General features: G+C 56.6%; 3 protein-coding genes across 4 annotated transcripts in view; 2 read left to right on the top strand and 1 right to left on the bottom strand.

Moving 5' to 3' along the window:
- CDKN2D (cyclin dependent kinase inhibitor 2D) overlaps positions 1 to 2011 on the top strand; it is a 2618-nt gene extending 607 nt beyond the window's left edge. The window contains exon 3 of the mRNA XM_007460675.1: positions 1052 to 2011. Within this exon, the coding sequence (XP_007460737.1) occupies positions 1052 to 1411 (360 nt within the window). The 3' untranslated portion in view covers positions 1412 to 2011. The remainder of the gene's footprint in view (positions 1 to 1051) is intronic.
- A 450-nt stretch (positions 2012 to 2461) lies between these two features.
- Positions 2462 to 10952, top strand: KRI1 (KRI1 homolog). Its single transcript, XM_007460674.1, has 19 exons — positions 2462 to 2576; positions 2693 to 2766; positions 3535 to 3640; positions 4143 to 4251; positions 4494 to 4548; positions 4635 to 4684; positions 4982 to 5075; positions 5166 to 5243; positions 5535 to 5659; positions 6336 to 6462; positions 6548 to 6643; positions 6753 to 6923; positions 7757 to 7832; positions 7927 to 8015; positions 8101 to 8227; positions 8313 to 8443; positions 9359 to 9423; positions 9700 to 9798; positions 10562 to 10952. The coding sequence occupies exons 1-19, from the start codon at positions 2483 to 2485 to the stop codon at positions 10899 to 10901; spliced, it is 2106 nt and encodes a 701-aa protein (XP_007460736.1). The 5' UTR covers positions 2462 to 2482; the 3' UTR covers positions 10902 to 10952.
- Positions 10953 to 11128: 176 nt separating this feature from the next.
- ATG4D (autophagy related 4D cysteine peptidase) lies at positions 11129 to 17261 on the bottom strand. 2 transcript variants are annotated; one of them, XM_007460672.1, is made up of 10 exons: positions 16897 to 17255; positions 16260 to 16343; positions 16005 to 16178; positions 15440 to 15710; positions 15302 to 15366; positions 13759 to 13889; positions 12618 to 12696; positions 12465 to 12541; positions 12268 to 12387; positions 11129 to 11664 (listed from the first exon to the last, which is right to left on the bottom strand). In XM_007460672.1, exons 1-10 carry the CDS (start codon positions 17126 to 17128, stop codon positions 11482 to 11484), a joined length of 1416 nt encoding a protein of 471 aa, XP_007460734.1. In that variant the 5' UTR covers positions 17129 to 17255; the 3' UTR covers positions 11129 to 11481. The 2 variants fall into 2 exon arrangements, with proteins under 2 accessions (XP_007460734.1, XP_007460735.1); XM_007460673.1 differs by having other exon boundaries at positions 11429 to 11664; positions 16260 to 16437; positions 16897 to 17261.
- Between the last annotated feature and the right edge of the window lie 3503 nt (positions 17262 to 20764).

Below are 20764 nucleotides of genomic sequence, written 5' to 3'. Positions count from 1 at the left end.
CTTTGGCAAGACGGCGCTGCAGGTGAGGCCCGGCCCTCCCCCAACGAGGGCGAGGCGGGGAGCGGGGCGAGGACCGGGACCCCAGACACCTTCCCTCTTCTCTCCTTGTTCCCGTTGGTAGCCGACTGGGGGCTGTACCTCCATCGCTGGGCTGACTTGGCTCCCTGATGTCCCCTTTCTTAGGTGGGTGGTGGATGGGGTTAGGTTGGGGGAGGGGAGAACTTTCCATCTTTGGCGTATTCCTCGTTCTCTGATTGCGGAGGATTCAGTTTCCCTGGAGAAGTTCGTATTCCTTGGGTGAGGGTTCAGCTTCTTTGGATCCCGGTTTCATGAGGACGGCTCCGGTTTCTTGGAGCTTGCATGGAGGATCCGACCGCAGGAAGAAAGGATTCATGTTTCCAGGGTGTCCCCATTTTCTGGGGGGGTTCTCTGAGAGGTATCCAGTTTCTGGGTGTTCGGGGAATCTCCATTCCTGCGGGATTTTCATATTGGCATATTATTGGGGGGATCCCAATAAGGGAATAGTTACAGATTACATGGGAGTCCCTCTTCCCTTGGGGACATTTACAAAAGGGGAACCCCATTTCTTGAGAGGGTCAGGTACCTTTAGGAGCATCCTCACTATATGGGAGGGGGAAATTCCTTGAAGATGGAGTTTCAAATTCCCTGGCCATCTCCTTTCCCTTGAGGGGGCTGTTCTCTGAGGTCTGTTTCCTGGCGGGGGGTTCATATTTCCTGATGATTTCCCATCTGTGGAGAGAAGTGTCTCTGGTTCCTTGGGGGAGGGTCTCAGGTTCCTTGAAAGTTTCCATGGGGCTATACCCTAGGGGGAGTGTATGATCCTTGTGGGGGTGACCAGTTTTTTTGAGGATCCTTATTCCCAGATCTTCTATGGGGTCTCAACAGCTGCCTGGGAGTTTATGTTCCCTGAAGTTTCTCATTCGCTAGAGGACCTCGTCTCTGGCATTCTCCTGAATGCCCCTCTCTGCAGTCACCCATTTTCCTGGACCTCCTCCTTCAGAAACCCCCTGACCCTCTATCCCCTGAACAGGTCATGATGTTTGGCAGCCCCACCATCGCCCTGGAGCTCCTGAAGCAAGGTGCCAGCCCCAACGTCCAGGATGCCTCTGGCACCACTCCAGCCCATGATGCAGCCCGCACTGGATTCCTTGACACCCTGAAAGTGCTGGTGGAGCATGGCGCTGATGTCAATGCACCTGATGGCACCGGGGCCCTCCCCATCCATCTGGCAGTGAGAGAGGGCCACACGGCTGTGGTCGGCTTCCTGGCTGCCGAGTCCGATCTTCATCACAGGGACGCCAGGGGGCTCACACCTCTGGAGCTGGCAAGGGGGAGAGGCGCTAAGGATCTCATGGACATACTGCAGTGGCACACGGTGGCACCACTGTGACCTGGGGCCACCCACTCCGGCGGCAGGACCCGGCTGGGTTCTGTGTCAGAAGAGGAGGGAAGAAACACTTTCTCCCTTTCTTCCTCCTGCCCACTGCCGAGGGGCACCAGTTTGTGGCTTGTTGGTGTTGATTTCTGGGGTGTGTGTGTTTGAGGTACATTTCTCTTTTTTTTTTCTCACCCCTTTTGGTGTGCTGGGCAGAGAAGGGCTCCTGCAGGCAACAGCCACCTAAACGGTTCGGTTTCCTCCACGCCCCGACTGCCGGGGCTACAGACGAGTCCCAAGGGCAGAGCGTTTAAAGCCCCAGCCCTAGAGTGAGGTCATCGCTTCCAAGGCTCCTGGAACCTGTCGACCTTGGCTGGCTGTACTCAGAGAGAGACCTCAAGTGTGCACACTGCTTTCCGGCATGGGGGAGGGGGGAGTGTTCCAAATCAATAAAAGGGTAGTATGAGTTCATTCATATTTTGTTGAAAGCTTGGTTTCCAGTCCCTTGTACAGCGTTAAAGAAAAAAAAAAAAGTCTATTTATTATGATTTATGGAAGAAATTGTTGTGTGTGTAATTTAATGTTTTTACCCATTAAATTAAGACTTGTGCATGATCACAGCGCCGGTGGCTTCTGATTTTTGAGGCTGCGATGGAAAGTCTCGTGTTCAGGATGTTTGTGGGGGTGGGCACCGGGGTCGCGGATCCTGGATGCTTTGGGGGAGGGGAGAGAGTGGTAATTCCCAGGGCGCCACGGTGAGTGAGCTGGGTGGGGCAGCGGTTTGCGCTGTCGGAACGGAAGGGAGGCAGGAAACCGCGAGTGGAGAAAGGGCCCCCAGATGTCAGCTGGGTGCCGGGAGCCTCGGCGGGTGGGGGAGTGGGGTGGGCGGTGGCTGCAGCCTTCCCCGCAGAGGCGTGGCCCATGGGCGGGGACTGCGGTCACAGGGCTAGGGATCCCGGAAGGACCGGGGGCGGATTAGGTGCGGCCCATGAGGCTCCGCCCCATTTAAAGCTAGCTAGTGAGTAGCCCCGCCTCCTGGGCGGTGGGGCCTCTTCACACGCGTGCGCAGTGGATCGTGGAGCCGCCATGCCGGAGCCGCGCGGGTCGTCACCCCTGCGGGTGAACGCGGCGTTCGCCGCGCGGTACGGCCGCTACCGGGAGCGCGAGGAGCTGCAGCGGCGTGAGTGCGGGACGCATGCGCGCGTGGCGCCGGCGTGTGCAGGGCGGTCGGGAAGTGGGGGTTGATCTGCTCCCCGAGCCTGAGCTGGGGGGGGGAATCCCATCTGTGCCCCACAGTGAAAGATCGCTATGGGGATAGGGACAGCTGCGGCGACTCCAGCTCCGAGTCTGACTCCGGCGACGAGCGCGTGGTGAGCTTCCCCGCCTCCCTCCCGGACTTGCGGGAGGTGTCCAAGCCCCACACCGCATCCCGGCCCCGACTTATAGGGGGCGGCTAGCTCCCAACCCCATCGCGCCGTACGGGAGCGTCCATCTCCCACCCCCCATTTCCATGAAGGACAGACAGCGCCCTCCCCATCCCCAGGGAGTGGGCAGATCTCCCCTACTTCCCCTCCCCTACCTCGGATCTACCTGCCCATCTTGATCTGTGAGGTGTGAACCCTCTGTCCACAGTTTCGTCCCTAACACTTTAACCGTTTCTCCGTGTCTGCCTCTGTCCCCAGAGTGGGGCATCCCTCTGCCACATGGGGCACCCAGCTTTTCCCCATATCAGCCCTGATCTTCCCAGCCTCACTGAGCAGTCTAGCCCTCCCTCTCTGTTCTTATGTGCCCTCTGCCCACTTGCCCCTAGGTTGTCCATCCCTTGTTGATACCAGAAAGTACCACCCACCCCCTTGCCTGCTACCTTCCTCTGTCTCATATCCCGTACCTATGTGTGGCCCACCCGCAAGAGGGCCCCTCTCCTTCCTCCACCTAATTGACCACTCCCCCCAATTCAGATCCAGCCCTCCACCCCCACCTACCTCTACCCAGCCGGATTCCCCCCCTTCCTTCCTCCTAACATATACCCCTCTATGCACACTAATTCCCACACACTCTCAGCCCACCTGCCCCTGTTGCTTACTGCCCCCATCACAGCCGCTTTCTGAAGTCTGTCCCCACCCCTTTTCCTGCTCTAGGAATTTGACACTCAGCAGGAGCGTGACTTTTACAGGACCCTCTCCTTACTGAAGAAAAAGGATCCGCGCATCTATCAGAAAGATGCTACCTTCTATCAGAGAACAGGTCTGGGGCTACTTCTGCTGAGGCCCAGATTCCTCGTTGCTTTATAGGCGGTTGTGACTGTTTAATGGATCTCCACACACATCAAAACTGATTAGCAAAGGGACTTGCCTGGCAGTCCAGTGGCTAAGACTCCATTCTTCTACTGCAGGGGGCACGGGTTCAATCCCTGGTGGGGGAAACTAAGATCCGGCATGCCACGCGGCAAGGCAAAAAAAACAAAACAAAAAAACCACTTAGCAGAGTGTCTTAGGTTAAGACCTGTTGTCATTAATAACGGCTGTGTGCTTGGCCCTGTTCTGAGTGTGAATTATTCACTGAATGATCACTGCCAGGTACTTCCAGGTAGTAGCAAGTGTGATGCCTCTTTGATAGCTGGGAACTAGTGGCTCGGGGATTTGAAACCTCGGTCTGACTCTGGCCCAGCATAGTCTTACTCTCTGCCTGGGGGAGGAAGGGGTTTGTGGATGTGGGTGATGGCAGGTGTTTTCTGGTGTCCCCGCAGCATCGCCCTCAGACAGGAAGGAGGAGCCAGCAGCTGAAGAGAAACAGAAGAAGGTGCAGCCCATGTACCTGAAGGACTACGAGAGGAAGGTTATCTTGGAGAAGGGAGGGTAAGGAGAAAGCCTGACCCCTCTGCTCACACCTTCCCAGGGCAGGTGGACACATCAGGCACTTAGGGGCAGGGGTGGGAAGAAGCCAGTGACTCACCAGAGTTGAGGGAACCCTGGAGAGCAGGAGCCTGCCTGCACCCCACTGCCCCCTCCACCAGCTGTCGCTCTTAACAGCCCCCACCCCATGGGGACAGACAGGCCATGGGGGGTCTATTCTGAAGCCCTCTTCCTTCTTCACACAGCAAATATGTCGATGAGGAGAATTCAGAGGGGGAGGCCTCCAATCAGAGACTCCAGGTGAGTGGGGTGGAGGCTGGGTAGGGGGCTTGGGGGCACTTCAAGCCTAAGGGCTGGGCCTGAGGCCCATGTCACTCTCTCTGCAGCAGACCTCATCGAAAAGTTATGTGGAAGAACAGAAACAGCTGAAGGAAAGGTGAGCCCTGGGGCTGGCTGAGTGGCCAGATGGAAAGGAGTTGAGGCTCTGAGGTTGGGCGGGCCTGGGTTCAAATCCAGCTCTGTCACTTAATGGCTGTGTGCCCTTGGGCACATCGTTTGCTAGCTCCGGGCCTCAGTTTCTGCATCTGTGACATGGGGTTGGTCATGGGCTCTATGTCACAGCACAGCTCTGGGCTTGTCAGGACAAGCTCAGGGATTAGTAGACGGGGCTTGTCTCGGGGCAGCGGGCAGGGCCAGCCCACCCGTCCTGAGGCTTGTTCTCTCGTCCGGGCAGCTTCCGGGCATTTGTGGAGAGTGAGGACGAGGACAGTGCTGGGGAAGGCGGCTCCGGGCTACTGCAGAAACGCGCTAAAAGCAGAGAGCAGAAGGTGGGTGCTGGGGCCCAGCTAGACGGGGGCTGGTGGCAGAGAGGGGGCCCCGGGGCTCCCACAGACCCTCAGCGCTGGCCTTCCCCCCAGGCCCAGGAGGATGCTGATTACATCGAGTGGCTGAAGGGGCAGAAGGAGATTCAGAACCCCGACACCCTGAAAGAACTGGTGAGTTCCCATTCGTGGTCCCTGACCCGCTAAACTACCTGGTCTGCCTCCATCCAACCTTTCCCTGGAAACCGGCCCTTGAGAGGGTAGCCAGGAGCACATTCTCTAAAGATGGGGTGTGTCCCTCTCTGGGCCTCAGCTTCTACATCTATAAAGTGAGGATTAGCCCACCTACTTCATAAGCTGGCTGTGAAGCTGCAGTCACTCAAATCCACTGGGTGCCCACATCTGTGCTCCTTCCCTGTCCCCGAGTCCCTGATCCAGGTCCTATTACCCCCCCTTCACCCCTAGACTCACCTCAAGGAATATTGGAACAACCCAGAGCTGGATGAGGGGGAGCGCTTCCTGCGGGATTACATCCTCAACAAACGCTACGAGGAGGAAGGAGATGAGGAGGAAGAGGAGGAAGGAGAAGTGTGAGTAGCCATGTCCCCCGGGGGCCTGGAGCCAGCACTGGCCAGAAAGGAAGAGGCACCAGGCGTTTACACTTTTTCACATAGATGGTAGCAGAGTTAGCCTTTCTTTTCTTTTCTTTTTCTTTTTCTTTTTTTTTGCGGTATGCGGGCCTCTCACTGTTGTGGCCTCTCCCGTTGCGGAGCACAGGCTCCGGACGCGCAGGCTCAGCGGCCGTGGCTCACAGGCCCAGCCGCTCCGCGGCATGTGGTGTCTTCCCGGACCGGGGCACGCACCTGTGTCCCCTGCATTGGCAGGCGGACTCTCAACCACTGTGCCACCAGGGAAGCCCTTTTCTTTTTTTCTTTTTGGCTGCTCTGTGTGGCATGCAGGATCTTAGTTCCCCAACCAGGGATTGAACCTGTGGCCCCTGCAGTGGAAGTGTGAGTCTTAACCACTGGACCACCAGGGAATTCCCCAGAGTTAGTCTTTCTTGAGGAATAGCTGCAGAGTGTGGGCTCTGGAGCCAGGGGGCCCTGCCACTGGATTTCCATGCCTCGGTTTTCCCATCTGTAAATGGGGGTAACGGTGGCACCCTAGCAGAGGGTTCTTGTGAGGATTAAATGAGTTAATATGCTGGTACACAGGAGTGCAGGAGCTCGGCTGGCGTCCCCAGTCCCATCCCATCTCGTCCCTCAGGGTCCCTGGCCCCCCGGTCCAGCTGGCCGTGGACGACTCCTCAGACGAGGGTGAGCTGTTTCTGAAGAAACAGGAGGACTTTGAGCACAAGTACAACTTCCGCTTCGAGGAGCCAGACTCTGCCTCGGTGGGTGGCCCGTGCCAGCTCCGGGGAGGACCTGGCCCGCAGGGTCCAGGCTGGGAGAGCCTGGAATCATCTCTGCTGCCCACAGGTCAAGACCTATCCTCGGAACATCACATCCTCCGTGCGCCGAAAGGACGAGCGCAGGAAGGAGAGGAGGGAAGAGACGCGGGAGCGGAAGAGGAGAGTCAGTGTCTGGTGGGGCGGTGCGCTGTGAGGAGGCGGGGCCCAGCCTGCGTGGGTTGGGTCGAGGGTGGAGCCCATACCCTCCCTCTCCCGTGAACTGCCGCCTGCAGGAGAAAGCGAGGAAGCAGGAGGAACTCAAGCAGCTGAAGAACCTGAAGAGGAAGGAGATTCTGGCCAAGCTGGAGAGGCTGCGGCAGGTCACAGGCAACGAGACACTGGGCTTTGAGGAGCAGGACCTCGAGGACGACTTTGACCCCGCCCAGCACGACCAGCTCATGCAGGTGTGGCCCCAGAGCCCCAGCCCGGCTGTGCAGCCAAGTGCTCAGAGCGTGACTCTGGAATCAGCAGTCCCTTCCTGGCTGTGTGGCCTCAGAAAAGTGACTTGACCTCTCTGACCCTGTGTCTCTGTCTATAAAGTGGGTCTAACTGCAGCATTTACGTCAGGGCTGTTGTAAAGATAGCCTGAGAGGAATACTAAATGTTAATTAACTTGGTAAATGCTCAAGGAACTGTGGGTCCTGGTATTTCCTTTAAACTCATTTATTGAGCCGTTAGTGTTTATTGTTGTATTTGGGGAAACACAGCTTCAGGCCATTGGAACAGGCGATGAGGGCTGGATGGGAGAGCAGTGGGGACCACGGGCACCGCAAAGCTGCCCCTGACTAAGCCTGGGAGGTCAAGGAAGGAGACTAAGGATGCATAGGTGGGCCAGGTGAAAACTGGAGTGGGTGGGTGCTGTGTGGTCAGAGTTCAGCCTTCACTTTCTAGAAGCTTCTCAGTCCTGAGCTTCAGCTTCTCAATATTTGGCAGTAGTTTCTGTCAAAAACTACTTGTGAGAACGTAGTGAGATGCAGCCCAGCGTCCAGCATGTAGTAGGTGCTTATAAATGGCACGGTTAGCAATATCTGCCTTTGCCAGCCAGTGGAACAGGGGACAGAGAGCAGGGGGGTCAAGGGGGCAAGATGAGCCAAAAGTGCGTGTGGAGGAGCCCAGACACACAGGGTTCCCCCAACATCCGGAGCTGAGGGGGTTGCTGCGAGGCCATTTAAGGTGCAGGAGTGCTGCCATCTGGGGGGAGTGGGCCCTGCTCACCCTCCCGGCCCCAACCCTGCAGAAGTGCTTCGGGGACAAGTACTACGGAACCATGGAGGAGGAGAAGCCACAGTTTGAGGAAGAGGAAGGGCTTGAAGGTGAGGTCACCTGGGGCAGTGGGCTGGGGGCGGGGGCTGCTTGGCCTGACATGACCCCCCGGCCCACCCCTGCCTGCCTGTCCTCTGGAATCAGACGACTGGAACTGGGACACGTGGGCTGGGCCGGAGCAGGGTGGAGCTTGGTGCCAGCAGGAGCCACACTGCGAGGACCCCGACTTCAACGTAGGTGCCCGGGGCGCGGGGATCTGGGGGTCCTCAGAGGGTCCCGGGGACCACAAGGGCAGGCCTGACCTGCGCATCCCGGCAGATGGATGCCGACTATGACCCCAGCCAGCCTCAGAAGCAGCAGCGCAAGGCTCCTTCGTTGGGCAAGAAGAAGCGAAAGTCGCCCTTCGCCACAGCCGTGGAGCAGGAGAAGCCTGTGTTTGACCCTGGTGAGGCCCGGGTGGGTGGCCGTGGGCAGGCAGGGGCTCCACAGGGCCCGGCACACCCCGGCAGCCTGGCTCTGTCCCCGCTCAGGGGACAAGACATTCGAGGAGTACCTGGACGAGTATTACCAGCTGGACTACGAGGACATCATCGATGACCTGCCCTGTCGCTTCAAGTACCGCACGGTGGTGCCCTGCGACTTCGGGCTCAGCACCGAGGAGGTGGGACCCTGGGGGCACCCGCTAGGCAAGGGGGAGCCTGGAGCCATCTGTGCTGTGACGTGGCCTGTTTTTTCATCTCGAAAACAACAGAAATAATAGTGCTAATGACAGTACTAATAATATTACCTGCCTCAAAGGGTTTCTGTGAGGCAGGGGCTCAAACAGTTCTTTGCCCACAGCAGGCCCCAGTAAATATTAGTTTTAATTCTGTTACCGTATATCAGCAGCAGGGTGACCCTTAAGACTTGACACAGGTTCAAATCCTGGCTCAGCCGCTCACCAGCTGTATAACCTTGGACATGTGACTAGGGCCTCTGTGCCTGGGTTTCCCCATCTGTAAAATGGGCCTCATAACAGCCCCACCTCATGGATGTGGATGTGAAAAAATATGCTTTGAATGTCACTTGCGCCTTAGCCACAATGGCTATGGATGCTTGACAGTAAAAATAGACGATGTGTATTGAGCTTATAACATCTGCATTCACTTCATCTTCCTGATGACCTTCCAGTAGGTTCTAAGGGGGTGTCCAACTCATAAGTGAGGAACCTGGGCCTCATCTGTAATTAGCAAACCCAGTCAGTGGCATGGAGACCCCTGCCCTGGTCTGAGGCTGCTGGGACCACAGCGCATGGGGTCAGGGCTCAAGGGCCCAAATTGTAATCTGAGAGTAGCCACTTCCTGGCCATGTAACTTGGGGCAAGGATCCCCTCTCCGAGCCTCAGTTTCCCCATCTGATGCCCCCAACAACAGAAAAATCAATTAGCCTCTGTAGAAATCAGTTCTTTCTCACCTTCATGACATTTCTGCTGGGTGGAACTGGCATTACCCTGCTTTGACCCATGAGGTGACTAAGGCTTAAGAGTCAGGGCCCCCTGGGGCTCACGAGCAGGACCCCACTCTCCCTGCCCTTGCAGATCCTCACTGCCGATGACAAGGAGCTGAACCGATGGTGCTCCCTGAAGAAGACCTGCATGTACAGGTGACGGGGTGGGGCTGGGCCAGGTGCCCCGGGGGGGGGGGGGTCCTCAGTCTCTCTCTCTCTCACACACGCACCATGGGCTGGTGGAAGGAGGTGGGACCTGATGACTTAGCTGTGTCGGGGGGTCGAACGTGGGGGAGAGGGAGGGTGCCAGGCAGGGCTTATCAGAGAAAAGGAGGGGAGGCAGGGCACTGGCTGGGCCCCGGGGGGGGGGGGGAGGGGCGGGCAGGCTGAAGGCAAGCATGGGCAACTACCAGAGCACCCAGCGGCCTGCAGGTCGGAGCAGGAGGAGCTGCAGGACAGGAGGGCGTACAGCCAGAAGGCCCAGAACATATGGAAAAAGAGGCAGATCTTCAAGTCACTCTGCCCAGAGGAGTAAGTATTGTTGGTTGTAGGGGGTGGGTGGGCTTGGGAGCCTGCCAGGCCCAGGTTTGAGTCATGCTCTGTCAGCCATCTGTCACATGACCTTGGGAATGGGGTTTCCCTTCTCTGATACCTGGGTATCAAGTCCTGGCTGGGCTGTAGCTGTGTGACGTTGGGCAAATCACTTTCCCTCTCTAGGCCTGCTTCCTTATTTATAAAATGGGGATAAAGATGGCTCACTTCTTGTTGGGTTTTTCTTTTTTTTGAGGATTAAGTGAATTAATTCAGCTATAGTGCTTAAAACAATAAGTTCTGGATAGGTATTAGCTCGTTATTATGCCTGTTATTTCCTGATCTATAAATCAGGAGTTATAAAAGCTCACGGAGTTGATGTAAAGCTAAAATGAGTTAATTTGTGTGAAGAGCTTAGTGCAGGCCCAGGCTCAACAATCAAAATTATCAGTGACACAATCCAGCCTTAGAGTGCAGTAGAAAAATCCCATTTGGTATTGCATTAGACCCACGTTTGAGTCCCAGGCAGGCCCCTGAATTTTTTTTTTTTTTTTGGGCCACGCCGCGTGGCATGTGGGATCTCAGTTCCCCGACGAGGGATTTAACCCGTGCCCCCTGCAGTGGAGGCACGGAGTCTTAACCACTGGACCGCCAAGGAAGTCCAGGCCCCCGAATTCTGGGCCTTTCCTTTTCATATCTGTAAAAATGGGGGATGGAAAGCCTAACTGACTGGCCTGGGCTGAGCCACGCCTTCCTCCTCCAGGACAAAGATGCCCACAGAAGCCACAGGGAAGCCACAGAGAGACAAAGCTAGCCCACAGGGGCAGCTGCTGGCACCCGATGGGGCCTGTGGGAAGTGGTCCCAGCCTGACAGCCCCCCAGTACAGGAAGAGGCAGCCCCTGCGACACCCACCGAGAAACCGGCCCCCCAGAGGCAGAGGAGGGGCAAGAAGGCACGTCTCCTGGGCCCCACAGTAACACTTGGTGGATGCGAGTTCAGCCACCAGAGACTGCAGGCCTTTGGCCTCAACCCCAAACGGCTGCACTTCCGCCAGCTGGGCCGGCAACGGAGGAAGCGGCAGGGGCCTAAGAGCCACCCCTGAGCTCAAGGGAGCCTGCAGGGGCCTTAGGGCTCCTCCCCTTCAATCAAGCCCCCTCTTATCGACTGTACAGACCCTCACATCAACCTGTGGGCAAGGGAGTCTTCCCATCTTAGAGATGTGAAAGCTGAGGCCTACTCAATAAGCTTCCCCGGATGACTTGGAACCTCACCTCAAGATACACCCTGAGCCCCATCCCTCAAATGCTGGGCCCAACCATAGCCAAGGTCAAGTCAAACGGCTTTATTAGCCCCCATTGGTCACAGCCCCTCCTCCCTCCCACCAGCCCTTGGCAGGATGGGGGCGTTGGGACCGGTGAGGGGCATGGACGGTCCAGTGCAAACTACAGTAGAGTCAGGCCCTGAGTGGGTGCCCGGGGGCCCTCCCTCCCTGCCTGATGAGGGGGGCCCAGCTGGTGGGAGGCAGGTGTGCGGGCTCTGTTCCTGGCTGAATGGCCCCGGCCCGGAGGCTTCCTGGACTGCTCTCAGCTGCACTTGTCAGGGGGGGAGTTCAAGCTCCCACACCCAGAGTGACATAAATAAAAAAATAAATAGGGTCCTGTCTTCTCCCTCACCCCCTCCCTTTATAAAAACACAAAGTCCTCAGAGCTTGGGCGTTTAGCCTTGAGGAGCCGGCCTGTGCGAGGGAGCCGCAGTGTGGGTTGGGAGGGCTGGGAGCAGAGGTCGTCCAGGCTGTGGTCCTGAGCATGGCCCTCAACCAGGGTGAACATAGGGTATCGCTCTGTGGCTGAGGAGGAGCTGAGGACCTGGTGGGAGGAGAGAGAACAGCTCAGCCCCCAAGCCATGTTAATTATCCTAGTAGGTATAATTATCTTAGCAGGTATATTTATCGGGTGCTTCCTGAACTCAACTCCCATCCCTCCAGGGCAGTGATGCAGGCCAGCCAATCAGCACCTTCTGTGCCCTGGCTATAGTGATTGGCTCAGTGATGAGCACATGACCCTGTGCAGCCAATGAACCACAGCTGTGGGATTTTCAGCCCTGGGATTTTCTCTATCTGCTGAGAAGGTGGGGCTCCCTTTCCAGTCAACTAAATAGTAGGTGCCCAGAAAGCCTGGTGGCCACTTCTTGCCACCATAAGGGTAAAGCCTTGATAGGAAAACAGAGCCAAAGGACAAGGCAGGGTCCTACCACGTGACCCCCTGGAAGCAGCTGTCCCCTTAAATTTTTCATTTCATGCCTCTTTTTGCTCTAATTAGAGCTGGGCTTTTGCAGCTTGTGGTCAGGATAATAATCTTAACAACATAGCCTGGACGTGGCCTTGCCAGGTCTGCTGGCCTCAAAGCCTCTGTTCCTCTTCTACCCTAGCCCTGCCCTTTGCCTCCCACCCTCCAGCATGCCTTGCTCACCCTGGTCAGCTCTGAGCAGAGCGTCTCAAACTCCTTCCTGTCTCCAGCATAGAACCCCACAGTACAGCTCGGGTCCATCTTGGCAAAGGCCATCTTGCGGGGTGAGGTGCAATGGAAGGACTGAGGCAGACAAACAAGGGAGGCTCGGGGGGAACCCTCCACAGGCCTCCAGCCCCACCCTGGGGGTCCCAGCTCACCTCTAGGGGGAAGTCAGCCTGGCTGACATCCACAGTGGGCTGGCAGTAGTGAGGGTCCAGGTAGAGGAGGAAGTCATCTGCAGGGGGGAAAGCGTGAGCAGGGGTGGAAGAGGGTAAGGTGGGATGGGATGAAGCTGGGTGGGGTGGGCCTACCCTGATAGCCAATGAAGTAGAGCGAGTGGCGTGGCTTGCCCCCCATGATGCCAAGGCACAACTCTGAACGCAGGAGCTCCTGCGGGGAAGAAAGTGGGTGAAGGTAAGGACCACAGCAGGTGCCGTCAGTGAGCATTGTAAGCACTGTCAACAAATGCATAGCAAAGGCCCAGTGTGAGCAAACCCAAGCCTGTGCTGGGCCCTGGGGGGTAGCAGTGACCAAGATAGACAAAACCCTGCCCTTATGCAGCTGATGTTCTAGTGCGGGAGTACAAGGAACAAGATGAGCAAGTTACGTCATGTGTCACAAGACGGTAACACTGGAGAAAGAAGAAAGGCAGGAAGAAGGCTTTGCCATTTTAAATAGGGGAATCAGGAAAAGGCCTCACTGAGAGATGATGTTTTAGCAAAAAGTTAAGGGAGTTAAGAGTGCATCTTGGGATACGTATAGCTGATTCACTTTGTTATAGACCAGAAAATAACACCATTGTAAAGCAATTATACTCCAATAAAGATGTTAAAAAAAAAAAAAGAGTGCATCTTGGGAAGGAGCGCTCCAAGTGATGGGAACAGCTAGTGCAAAGGCTCTGAGGCAGGTGTCTTCTGAGAACAGTGAAGAGGCCTGTGTGGCTGGAGCAGAATGAAGTGAGTTGGAGAGTGTGGGCAGATAGTACAGGGCCCTGTGGGCTGTGGAGAGATCTTTGGCCTTTATTCCGGGTATAAACACATCAGGGTCTTTCCAGCCTTGCTGTCCTTTTGCCCGGAACACTCCTCCTCTGGCTTCTCTCTTGCTTCTGGCTAGAGAGGGGCTTTCCTAGGCTGTGCAGCCACCCGCATCTGCCCCTCATCGTGTTAATTTTGGTTCCTTTAGAGTCCGAGTTGTAACACCACAGCTGTCAATTTGGTTCCACACACACTGCCTGTTACTCCCCCATTAGAACATCTGTTCCCAGAGGGCATCAGTTGTTGCCTGTTCACCTCTGAATCCCCAGCAGCTGGGACAGTTCTTGGCACATAATTGGTGCTCTGTAACTACTGGATAAACCAATGAAGAGATGAAGGAAGCATAAACACCTAACCCAAGCTGAAAAGGTCTGCAGGGCTCCTGGGGGGAGGCATGGTAGAATCTGGTAGAACCTACCTTCATGCAGGGCACGTACACGGGGTTGAGAGTCTCGCCACCCAGCCGCACTGGCACCAGGATGACCACGGACTTCCACTCAGCTGTGGGGTCTGGCCTGGCCACCAGGCGTGCCACATCCGCCTTGTACACTGGAAGGACAGGGCAGCAGGTCACATTCTCTCCGGCCCTTCGAGCCTCAGAGTATGGTCCTCCATCCTCAGGGGACCAACCCTGCCTGAGCAACCTCTTGGGATGACACTCCTGTCATCGGCAGAAAAGCACCTTTCCAGTGTCCCCCCACCCCAAGCTCCCTCAGACAATCCCAGGGCCTCCAGGCAGGTGTGGACATCCCCATTTTACAGAGAGGGTAACTGACGTCCTGAGACTGAGACAAATAGTGTAAACCTAGGAGGGGTTGGAGAGCCTTCCCCACAGCCCAGAGTGCCTCTAGTCCCCTGGGTTTCTAAGATGGAAATGAGAGCGCTGAGCAATCCGCCAGTCAGCTGAAACTTCCTGTGTGTCCCTCCTCAAGTCCTGTCTGCTGGTTTCTCCTCTCCCGCCTCCTCCCTTGTGGCTATGTGAGCCCCCTCCTGGCTCCCAGAAAAGTGCATTCAACCCTTTCCGGAGGCAGCTGCTACGTTCTGAATGCTTGTGCCCCCCTCTAAATTCTTATGTTGAAATCTTACCCCACAAGGTGATGGAATTAGGAAGTGGGGCCTTTGGGAGGGGATTAGGTCAGGAGTGAAATCACTGCCCTTATACAAGGGACCCCAGAGAGCTCGCTTGCCCCTTTTGCTACCTGAAGACACAGCAAAGTGAACCAGGAAGTGGGCTCCCAACAGACATGAAAACTGCCAGTGCCTTGTTCTTGGACTTCCCAGCCTCCAGAATTATGAAAAATAAATTCCTGTTGTTCACAAGCCACCCAGTCTATGGTTTTTTGTGTGTTGTTTTGGTTTTTCGGCCATGCCGTGCAGCTTGTGGGATATAAGTCCCTGACTGGGGATCAACCAGGGCCCTGGCAGTGAAAGCGCCGAGTCCTAACCACTGGACCGCCAGGGAAGTCCCTGGTCTATGGTATTTTTGTTACAGCAGCCCTAACAGACTAAGAAAAAGGCTCTCCTGAACTGTTTTCGAGGGAATAATAACAATAATAGCTAAGATTTAGTGAATACTTACTAAGTGAGAAGTACTATCCTAAGGCTTTTACTTTTATCACTGACTCACTTAATCCTCATGACAACCCTGTGAGGCAGAGACCCAACTTTCGTACATGTTGGACCTGTTTAACACAGTAAGAGCGAGTTGGACCTGCGAGAGGAATTCCTTATGTCTTTTATTCTATCACTCAGGGAGAAGCCCCTGAAGTCTCCTCTCCTGGTTCCAGAGGGAGGGAAGGAATCCAGAGCACCCCGACCCAGTGTGGGCCTCGAATCCTTTCCAAGGGTCCCTCTGCCACAGAACTTGTTTCAGCATCTGAGGAATATGGGTCCTAAGAGGCAGCTGAGGTAGTGACTGGCTCAGGGTGAGAACCCTGTGACCTTGGCTCCCAGCCCCTTACCTGTGCAGTCCTGAGAAACGTACACCACCAGGCGGGTGACCTCTGAGCAGCTCTCCACAGCTTTCCTGGGGATGGGAGGAAAGGCCTGAGCTCCTGGGGGTACCCAGTAGCTCCCGTGTCCCATGCAGCGGCCCTCACCTGAGTATGTGCGCCACCAGGGACGGCCCATACCAGTCACCCGCCTTCTTGCCCGAGCTCTGCCCAAGCTCCACCAGCCGGTGTAGGCCGAAGGGGGACCAGGGATGGTCAGCGAACCAGGATACAATCTGCCGGTGCCGGCGCTCCTGCTCCGGCTCAGGGGCAGCCTGGGCCCAGCGCGGAGGCATCCAGTGGGCACGGTACCGGTTGGGAGAGGCCAACCCTGATTGCTCAGGGGGACCCAGGCCCGCGCCCAGAGACCACGTCCAGTCTGGTAGGGATGGAGTTAAGAGTCAAATGGCGATGGTGTAGGGGGGTGGGGCACAGTTCCCACTATCCACGATTTACACACAACTCTACTGCTCCAGAGATGCCGTGTTTAACTACAATTTTCACATTCCTTCAACTTATTTTATAAACAACTCTCACTCCCCGCCCCCCCACAAGCTTACTTTACACACAATTCTAACATGACTTTAAACTCTTTGTTTACAAACAGTTCTAACACTGCTGACCTGTGGTGGGCGCTACGCTCTTACTGTTCCCTTCCCCCTCCACCGCTCACCTCTGGGCAGGAAGTGCAGCAGCAGTCCCTGAGCTAGCATCATCTGCCCACTCCGTAACATGCATCCCCAGCCACAGTCGGAGGTCAGGCAGCCCCCGGCGAGAGGTGGGAAGTCCCGGCGGTACGTAAACCATAGGCGAGATACAAAGTCCCGCTGGAAACGCTGGATGTCACCTACAAGAGCAGGCTTGTCAGTTGCCACCAGAAACACCCCTGGGGGACTCCTCCAACCCTAGCCAGGGGCCACCAGCTCACCCTCGCCCTCGAAGCGGTAGCGGCGGCCACAGAGATGGACGCTAGAGATCTTGCTAAAGCTGGTCCGGCTTTTGACTGCCCAACCTGGAGAGACATGGGGCAGTGTCCAGCAAGATGAAGCACTTGCTTGGCAGACACGCAACCTAACAGGGCAGCAACAGCGCTTAAATTCTCCCATCTGTGTGATGGGGATATCCTAGTTCCTATCCCAGGGAAGGCTCTGGGAAATCTGTGCTACACTTCTGGATGGAGGCGGAGCCCCTAGTAACAGCCACATGCATGTCTGCCGTTAATTCGGGATGAATCAAAGCACGTCTGATTACTGTACCCATTTTACAGAGGAGAAAAATGGAGGCACAGGGAAACAGAAAACCTTGCCCAAGGTCACACGGGGAATCGACTGAGGCTTGTAAACACATTCCACTTTGGACCTGCCAGCCAGCGGCCCGCTCTGGGCAGGGCAGGGCGGGGGACCTACCCACAGGTGACTCACGGGAGGGGAACAAAGGGTGGAATACTTGACAGGCGCAGGGTCTGGTTCTCTTTGACTCCCACCGACCTCCAAGTCCCCGGCCCCCCTGAACCCTCAGCTTGCTCCCACCCCAGAAACCAACCCCGGGGCCCGCCCCCTCCTCACCGTACTTGACGTTGTTCCAGGCTGTCAGGAACTTCGCTTTAAACTTGTCCACTTCGTCCGGCTCCCCCGGGCCGGTCCCGGGCGACGCAAGAGCGGGGCCGCTGGCTCCGGAGGGCCCCAGGCCGTTGGGGTCCGGGGTTCGGGGGCGCCGTGGCCTGCGGCCCTCGGGGCTGCGCGCGTCCTCCTGGCTGCCGCTCCGGTACTGAGCTGCGGCCGGCGACACGGAGTTCATGGGCGCGCCGGGAGGGCTGACCGAGGGCCCCAGGGGCCGCGCTCGAGCGCCCCAGAGGCCAGGACGCGGCCAGGACGCGGGCGCCCAGGAAGGCGCTAGTGGGCCCCCGGCACGGCGACCAGGCCCCCGGGCCCTGTGCGGGACGGTGTCGCCGCCGCCGCCGCCGCCGCCGCCGCCGCCGCCGCCGCCGCCGCCGCCGCCGCCGCCGCCGCCGCCGCCGCCGCCGCCGCCGCCGCCGCCGCCATTTTAGCGGCCCTGGCCCCGGGAGGGAGGCGGGCCTGTCCTTCCTCTGCCACCTTCCCCTGCTCCTCCACCCCGCCCTCTCCGGTCTTCGGGCGGCCCTGGCGCTGCTCGGCCCGGGTCGCCAGCCCCGCCGCCTCCCCAGAGGAAAGGTGTTTGCGCGCTGAGCAGGGCCGGAGCCCTGTCCGCCATGGGGCTCGCCGCCTGCCGCGCCTGACCCGGCCGCCGCCGCCGCCGCCGCCGCCGCCGCCGCCGCCGCCATTTTAGCGGCCCTGGCCCCGGGAGGGAGGCGGGCCTGACACAGCCGGACGCCCCGCCCAAGCCCGGCCCCCAGCCTGGGTCCCCAGCCCCAGTCCCGTGTGGCTGCGCTGTGACCTCCTGACGCCGCGCCTCCCTGCGGTGCCCCGCGACCCCCTCCACCGCCCGCCTTATCGCAGAGCCAGGCGCGGCCGAGACCCTGGAGGTCCTTATCGGAGGCCCCAGAGCCGGGAAGCCCTGCGCCAGGCCCCGCCCCTCGCCGGTTCCGGCCCCGCCCCTCACGGCCCCGCCCCCTCCGTGCGCTGCGGGACTGACCCCCAGGCGGGACCGACCCCCAGGCGGGACCCCTACGCGGCTTGCACCTGCCCACGTCCGCCAGAGGATCAGAGCGCTGCTCTGCGGGCTGCGCACCCAAGACCCGCCTCGGTCGGGGGCCCAACCTGTGCGTGACACCCACTCCCCCAAACTCCCCGTTCAAGCCACACCCCTACGTGCTTTAATTTCCCCAGGAGCAGAAGGGCTCAAATACACGCAACAACATAAACGAATCTTCCTAATTTTGCCGAGGGAAAGAAGCCAGACAAAAAAGAAGAGTATATACTCGCTGGTCCCATTTATTTAAACTCTAGAAAATGCAACCTCATCTATAGTCATAGAAAGCAGATCAGTGGTTGCCTGGGGGTGGGGGGGGGGAGAGGTGGGAGCGAGGGATAAAAAAGGGCTTAGGATGTGTTTAGTATCTTGATTGTGGTGATGGTTTCCAGCATGTGAAAGCTCAGCGGACTGTACACATTAAAAGTGTGTGGTTTGTTGTATGTCAGTTATACCTCAAGAAAGCTGTAAAAAATTTTCAGTGCATCTAACTCAGGGGAATGTTAGGAGGACGAGCTGAGTTCATTCTGGTAAAGCGCTTAGCGAGGCATTTGAGGCACAGTTAGGGCTCAGAGAAAGCCAATCATGACCTCAAAGGCAGGATGAGTGCCCTGGGAACCACAGAGAGGGTGCCCTCTAGTGGCCAGCCCACGGGCTCTGTCCTCAGCAGGCAGAAGGAAGTTGGATGAAGGCTTTAGACGAGGGCATGCAATGTGAAGACACAAAAGTACAGTCGCCTCCCTGACTTTCTCACCTTGGGTTCTCCCCTCATTCACTTCCCTTCAACCACACACCTGCCTCCTTCCTCGAATTCAACAGGTACCAATCCACCTCACCTTTGCACTTGCTGTTGCCTCTGCCTAGACCTCTCTTCCCTGAGATATCTGCATGGCTGTCCCTCAACCTCTTTCAGGACTATTCAAATGTCATCCCTGCAGTGTGACCACCTGCAAAATTCCACCCCACCCCTACCGTTGGGATCCTTCCCCCTTCCCTGCTACTTTTTTTATTTTCCAGAGCAGTTATCATAACCTGATTGTCTGAGTCAGCTTGGACTGCCATAACATTAGTGCATGGTGAGGGCCCTATTCCTAGCGAAGTCCTCACATGGCCTTTCCTTGGTGCATTATACACAGAGAAAGATATCTCGTGTCTCTTCCCTCTTTTTAATCCCATTGGGGGGGCTCCACCTTCATATCCTCATCTAAACCTAATCACCTCCCAAAGGCCCCTCCTCCTAATACCATCACACTAGGGGCTTGGATTTCGACCTGTGAATTTTTGGGGGGGACACAAATGTTCAGACCACAGCACTGATCTTATATTTATATGTATAATTTTTATGTTTATCACCTCTGTCCCCACCACATCACTAGAGCAGGCATCTCAGTCCATCTTGGTCACTGCTGCCTCCTCACCACTCAACATGGGGCCTGGCATATGGTAGTTGTCAAACAACTTGTGGAGTGGAAGGAGAGCTTATAGCTTCACAGGGGACAGATGGACTGGGGTGGCCCCAGGTGACCCCTTCTGTTTGATTTGCTGGCTGAACCCCGCCCCAACCATGGTCACAGCTGTTGACCGAAACCCCCCGCCTTGGTCAGGCAGGACGCTAACCACTTGCATGAGTTGTCTGACAACAGGAGCTCCCAAGAAAGAATATGGTGCTGCCGCCAAAAATAACTGGGAGAATTTGGGAGGGGCCAAAAGGAGGGAGGAGATGCCAGCCCATAATATTGTCCTACAGACCTCCCAGGATCCTTCGCGCTAGGGTCCGTCTTGGCTGAGAGATGCACGCACCACCGGAAAGGACCCTGAGTCAGACTATATATGGGCCAAGCAAGATGACTGGCCAGAGACAACCCAGAAACTAACTCCATTACCATAAAACCTAAGACTGCGAGCCACGTGGCAGAGAAGTTCTCCTGGGTTCCCTTACCCTGCTGCTCTCCACCCGGGCGCCCCTTTCCAATAAAGTCTTTTGCTTTGTCAGTACGTGTGTCCCCTAGGACAATCATTTCCATGTTAGACAAGAGCCCACTTTCAGGCACTGGAAGGGGTCCCCCCGGGGATACAGGTGGCAGCTGGATGCTGGGTGGGGACAGAAACCCCAGTTTCGGTTTTTCACCCCCATTAGCTTTTCCTCCCATGCCCTTGGCTTCTCCCCACCCAGCCTTCATTGCCTTCCTTCCTGGGGGTCTGTCAGTCCACTTACTAATCTATCCCCAATTGTCCTCATGTCCCCAAAGGAGCACAATTGTTATGGACAGATGCTGCAGCCAGGTGTCTTAGACAGGTGACCTTGCTTCTCTATACCTCAGTTTCTTCATCTGCCAAATGGGATAGTAATAGTGCCTACTTCCTAGGGTTTGGGAGAAGAATTAAATGAATTTGCAAAATGTTTAAAACACTGCAACCACCACTTCACTTTGAATTGTTACTGCTATTGTCTTTCTTATTCCCACCACTGCCCTCTGAGGTCTGGCCCCCACCACCACTGTTGCATCCTTCCTGGCCTCCTGAATGCCATCTCTGACCCCTCAAATCCACACAACAGCTGGAAGAACCTATTTATAAAATTATTTTCATGAACATTTCCACCACAACAAAAAAATCTAGAGGAGCACTGTTTAATAGAAACATAACATGAGGTACATTTTTCAATATTCTAGTAGCCATGTAAAAAAAATACAGCTAGTTCAATTAAAAAGTGGGCATGGGGAGGCTTCCCTGGTGGCACAGAGGTTGAGAGTCCGCCTGCCGATG

The sequence above is a fragment of the Lipotes vexillifer genome, unplaced genomic scaffold (genome assembly GCF_000442215.2).
Source record: "Lipotes vexillifer unplaced genomic scaffold, Lipotes_vexillifer_v1.1 scaffold1011, whole genome shotgun sequence".
Classification (NCBI taxonomy): Eukaryota; Metazoa; Chordata; class Mammalia; order Artiodactyla; family Lipotidae; genus Lipotes; species Lipotes vexillifer.
The sequence above is the reverse complement of the archived record's forward strand: the minus strand, read 5'-3'. Positions and strand labels throughout refer to the sequence as shown.

Excerpts from the sequence above, each read along its gene's own strand:
- ATG4D (XM_007460672.1), bottom strand. The coding sequence starts at position 17,128 with ATGAACTCCGTGTCGCCGGCCGCAGCTCAGTACCGGAGCGGCAGCCAG. Across the intron at positions 12,542-12,617 it reads CTACTTCATTGGCTATCAGG|ATGACTTCCTCCTCTACCTG; the intron begins GTAGGCCCACCC and ends TCCCCCCTGCAG. Across the intron at positions 12,388-12,464 it reads AGGCTGACTTCCCCCTAGAG|TCCTTCCATTGCACCTCACC; the intron begins GTGAGCTGGGAC and ends TGTCTGCCTCAG.
- KRI1 (XM_007460674.1), top strand. The coding sequence starts at position 2,483 with ATGCCGGAGCCGCGCGGGTCGTCACCCCTGCGGGTGAACGCGGCGTTC. Across the intron at positions 7,833-7,926 it reads GGAAGAGGAAGGGCTTGAAG|ACGACTGGAACTGGGACACG; the intron begins GTGAGGTCACCT and ends CTCTGGAATCAG. Across the intron at positions 8,228-8,312 it reads GAAGCCTGTGTTTGACCCTG|GGGACAAGACATTCGAGGAG; the intron begins GTGAGGCCCGGG and ends GTCCCCGCTCAG.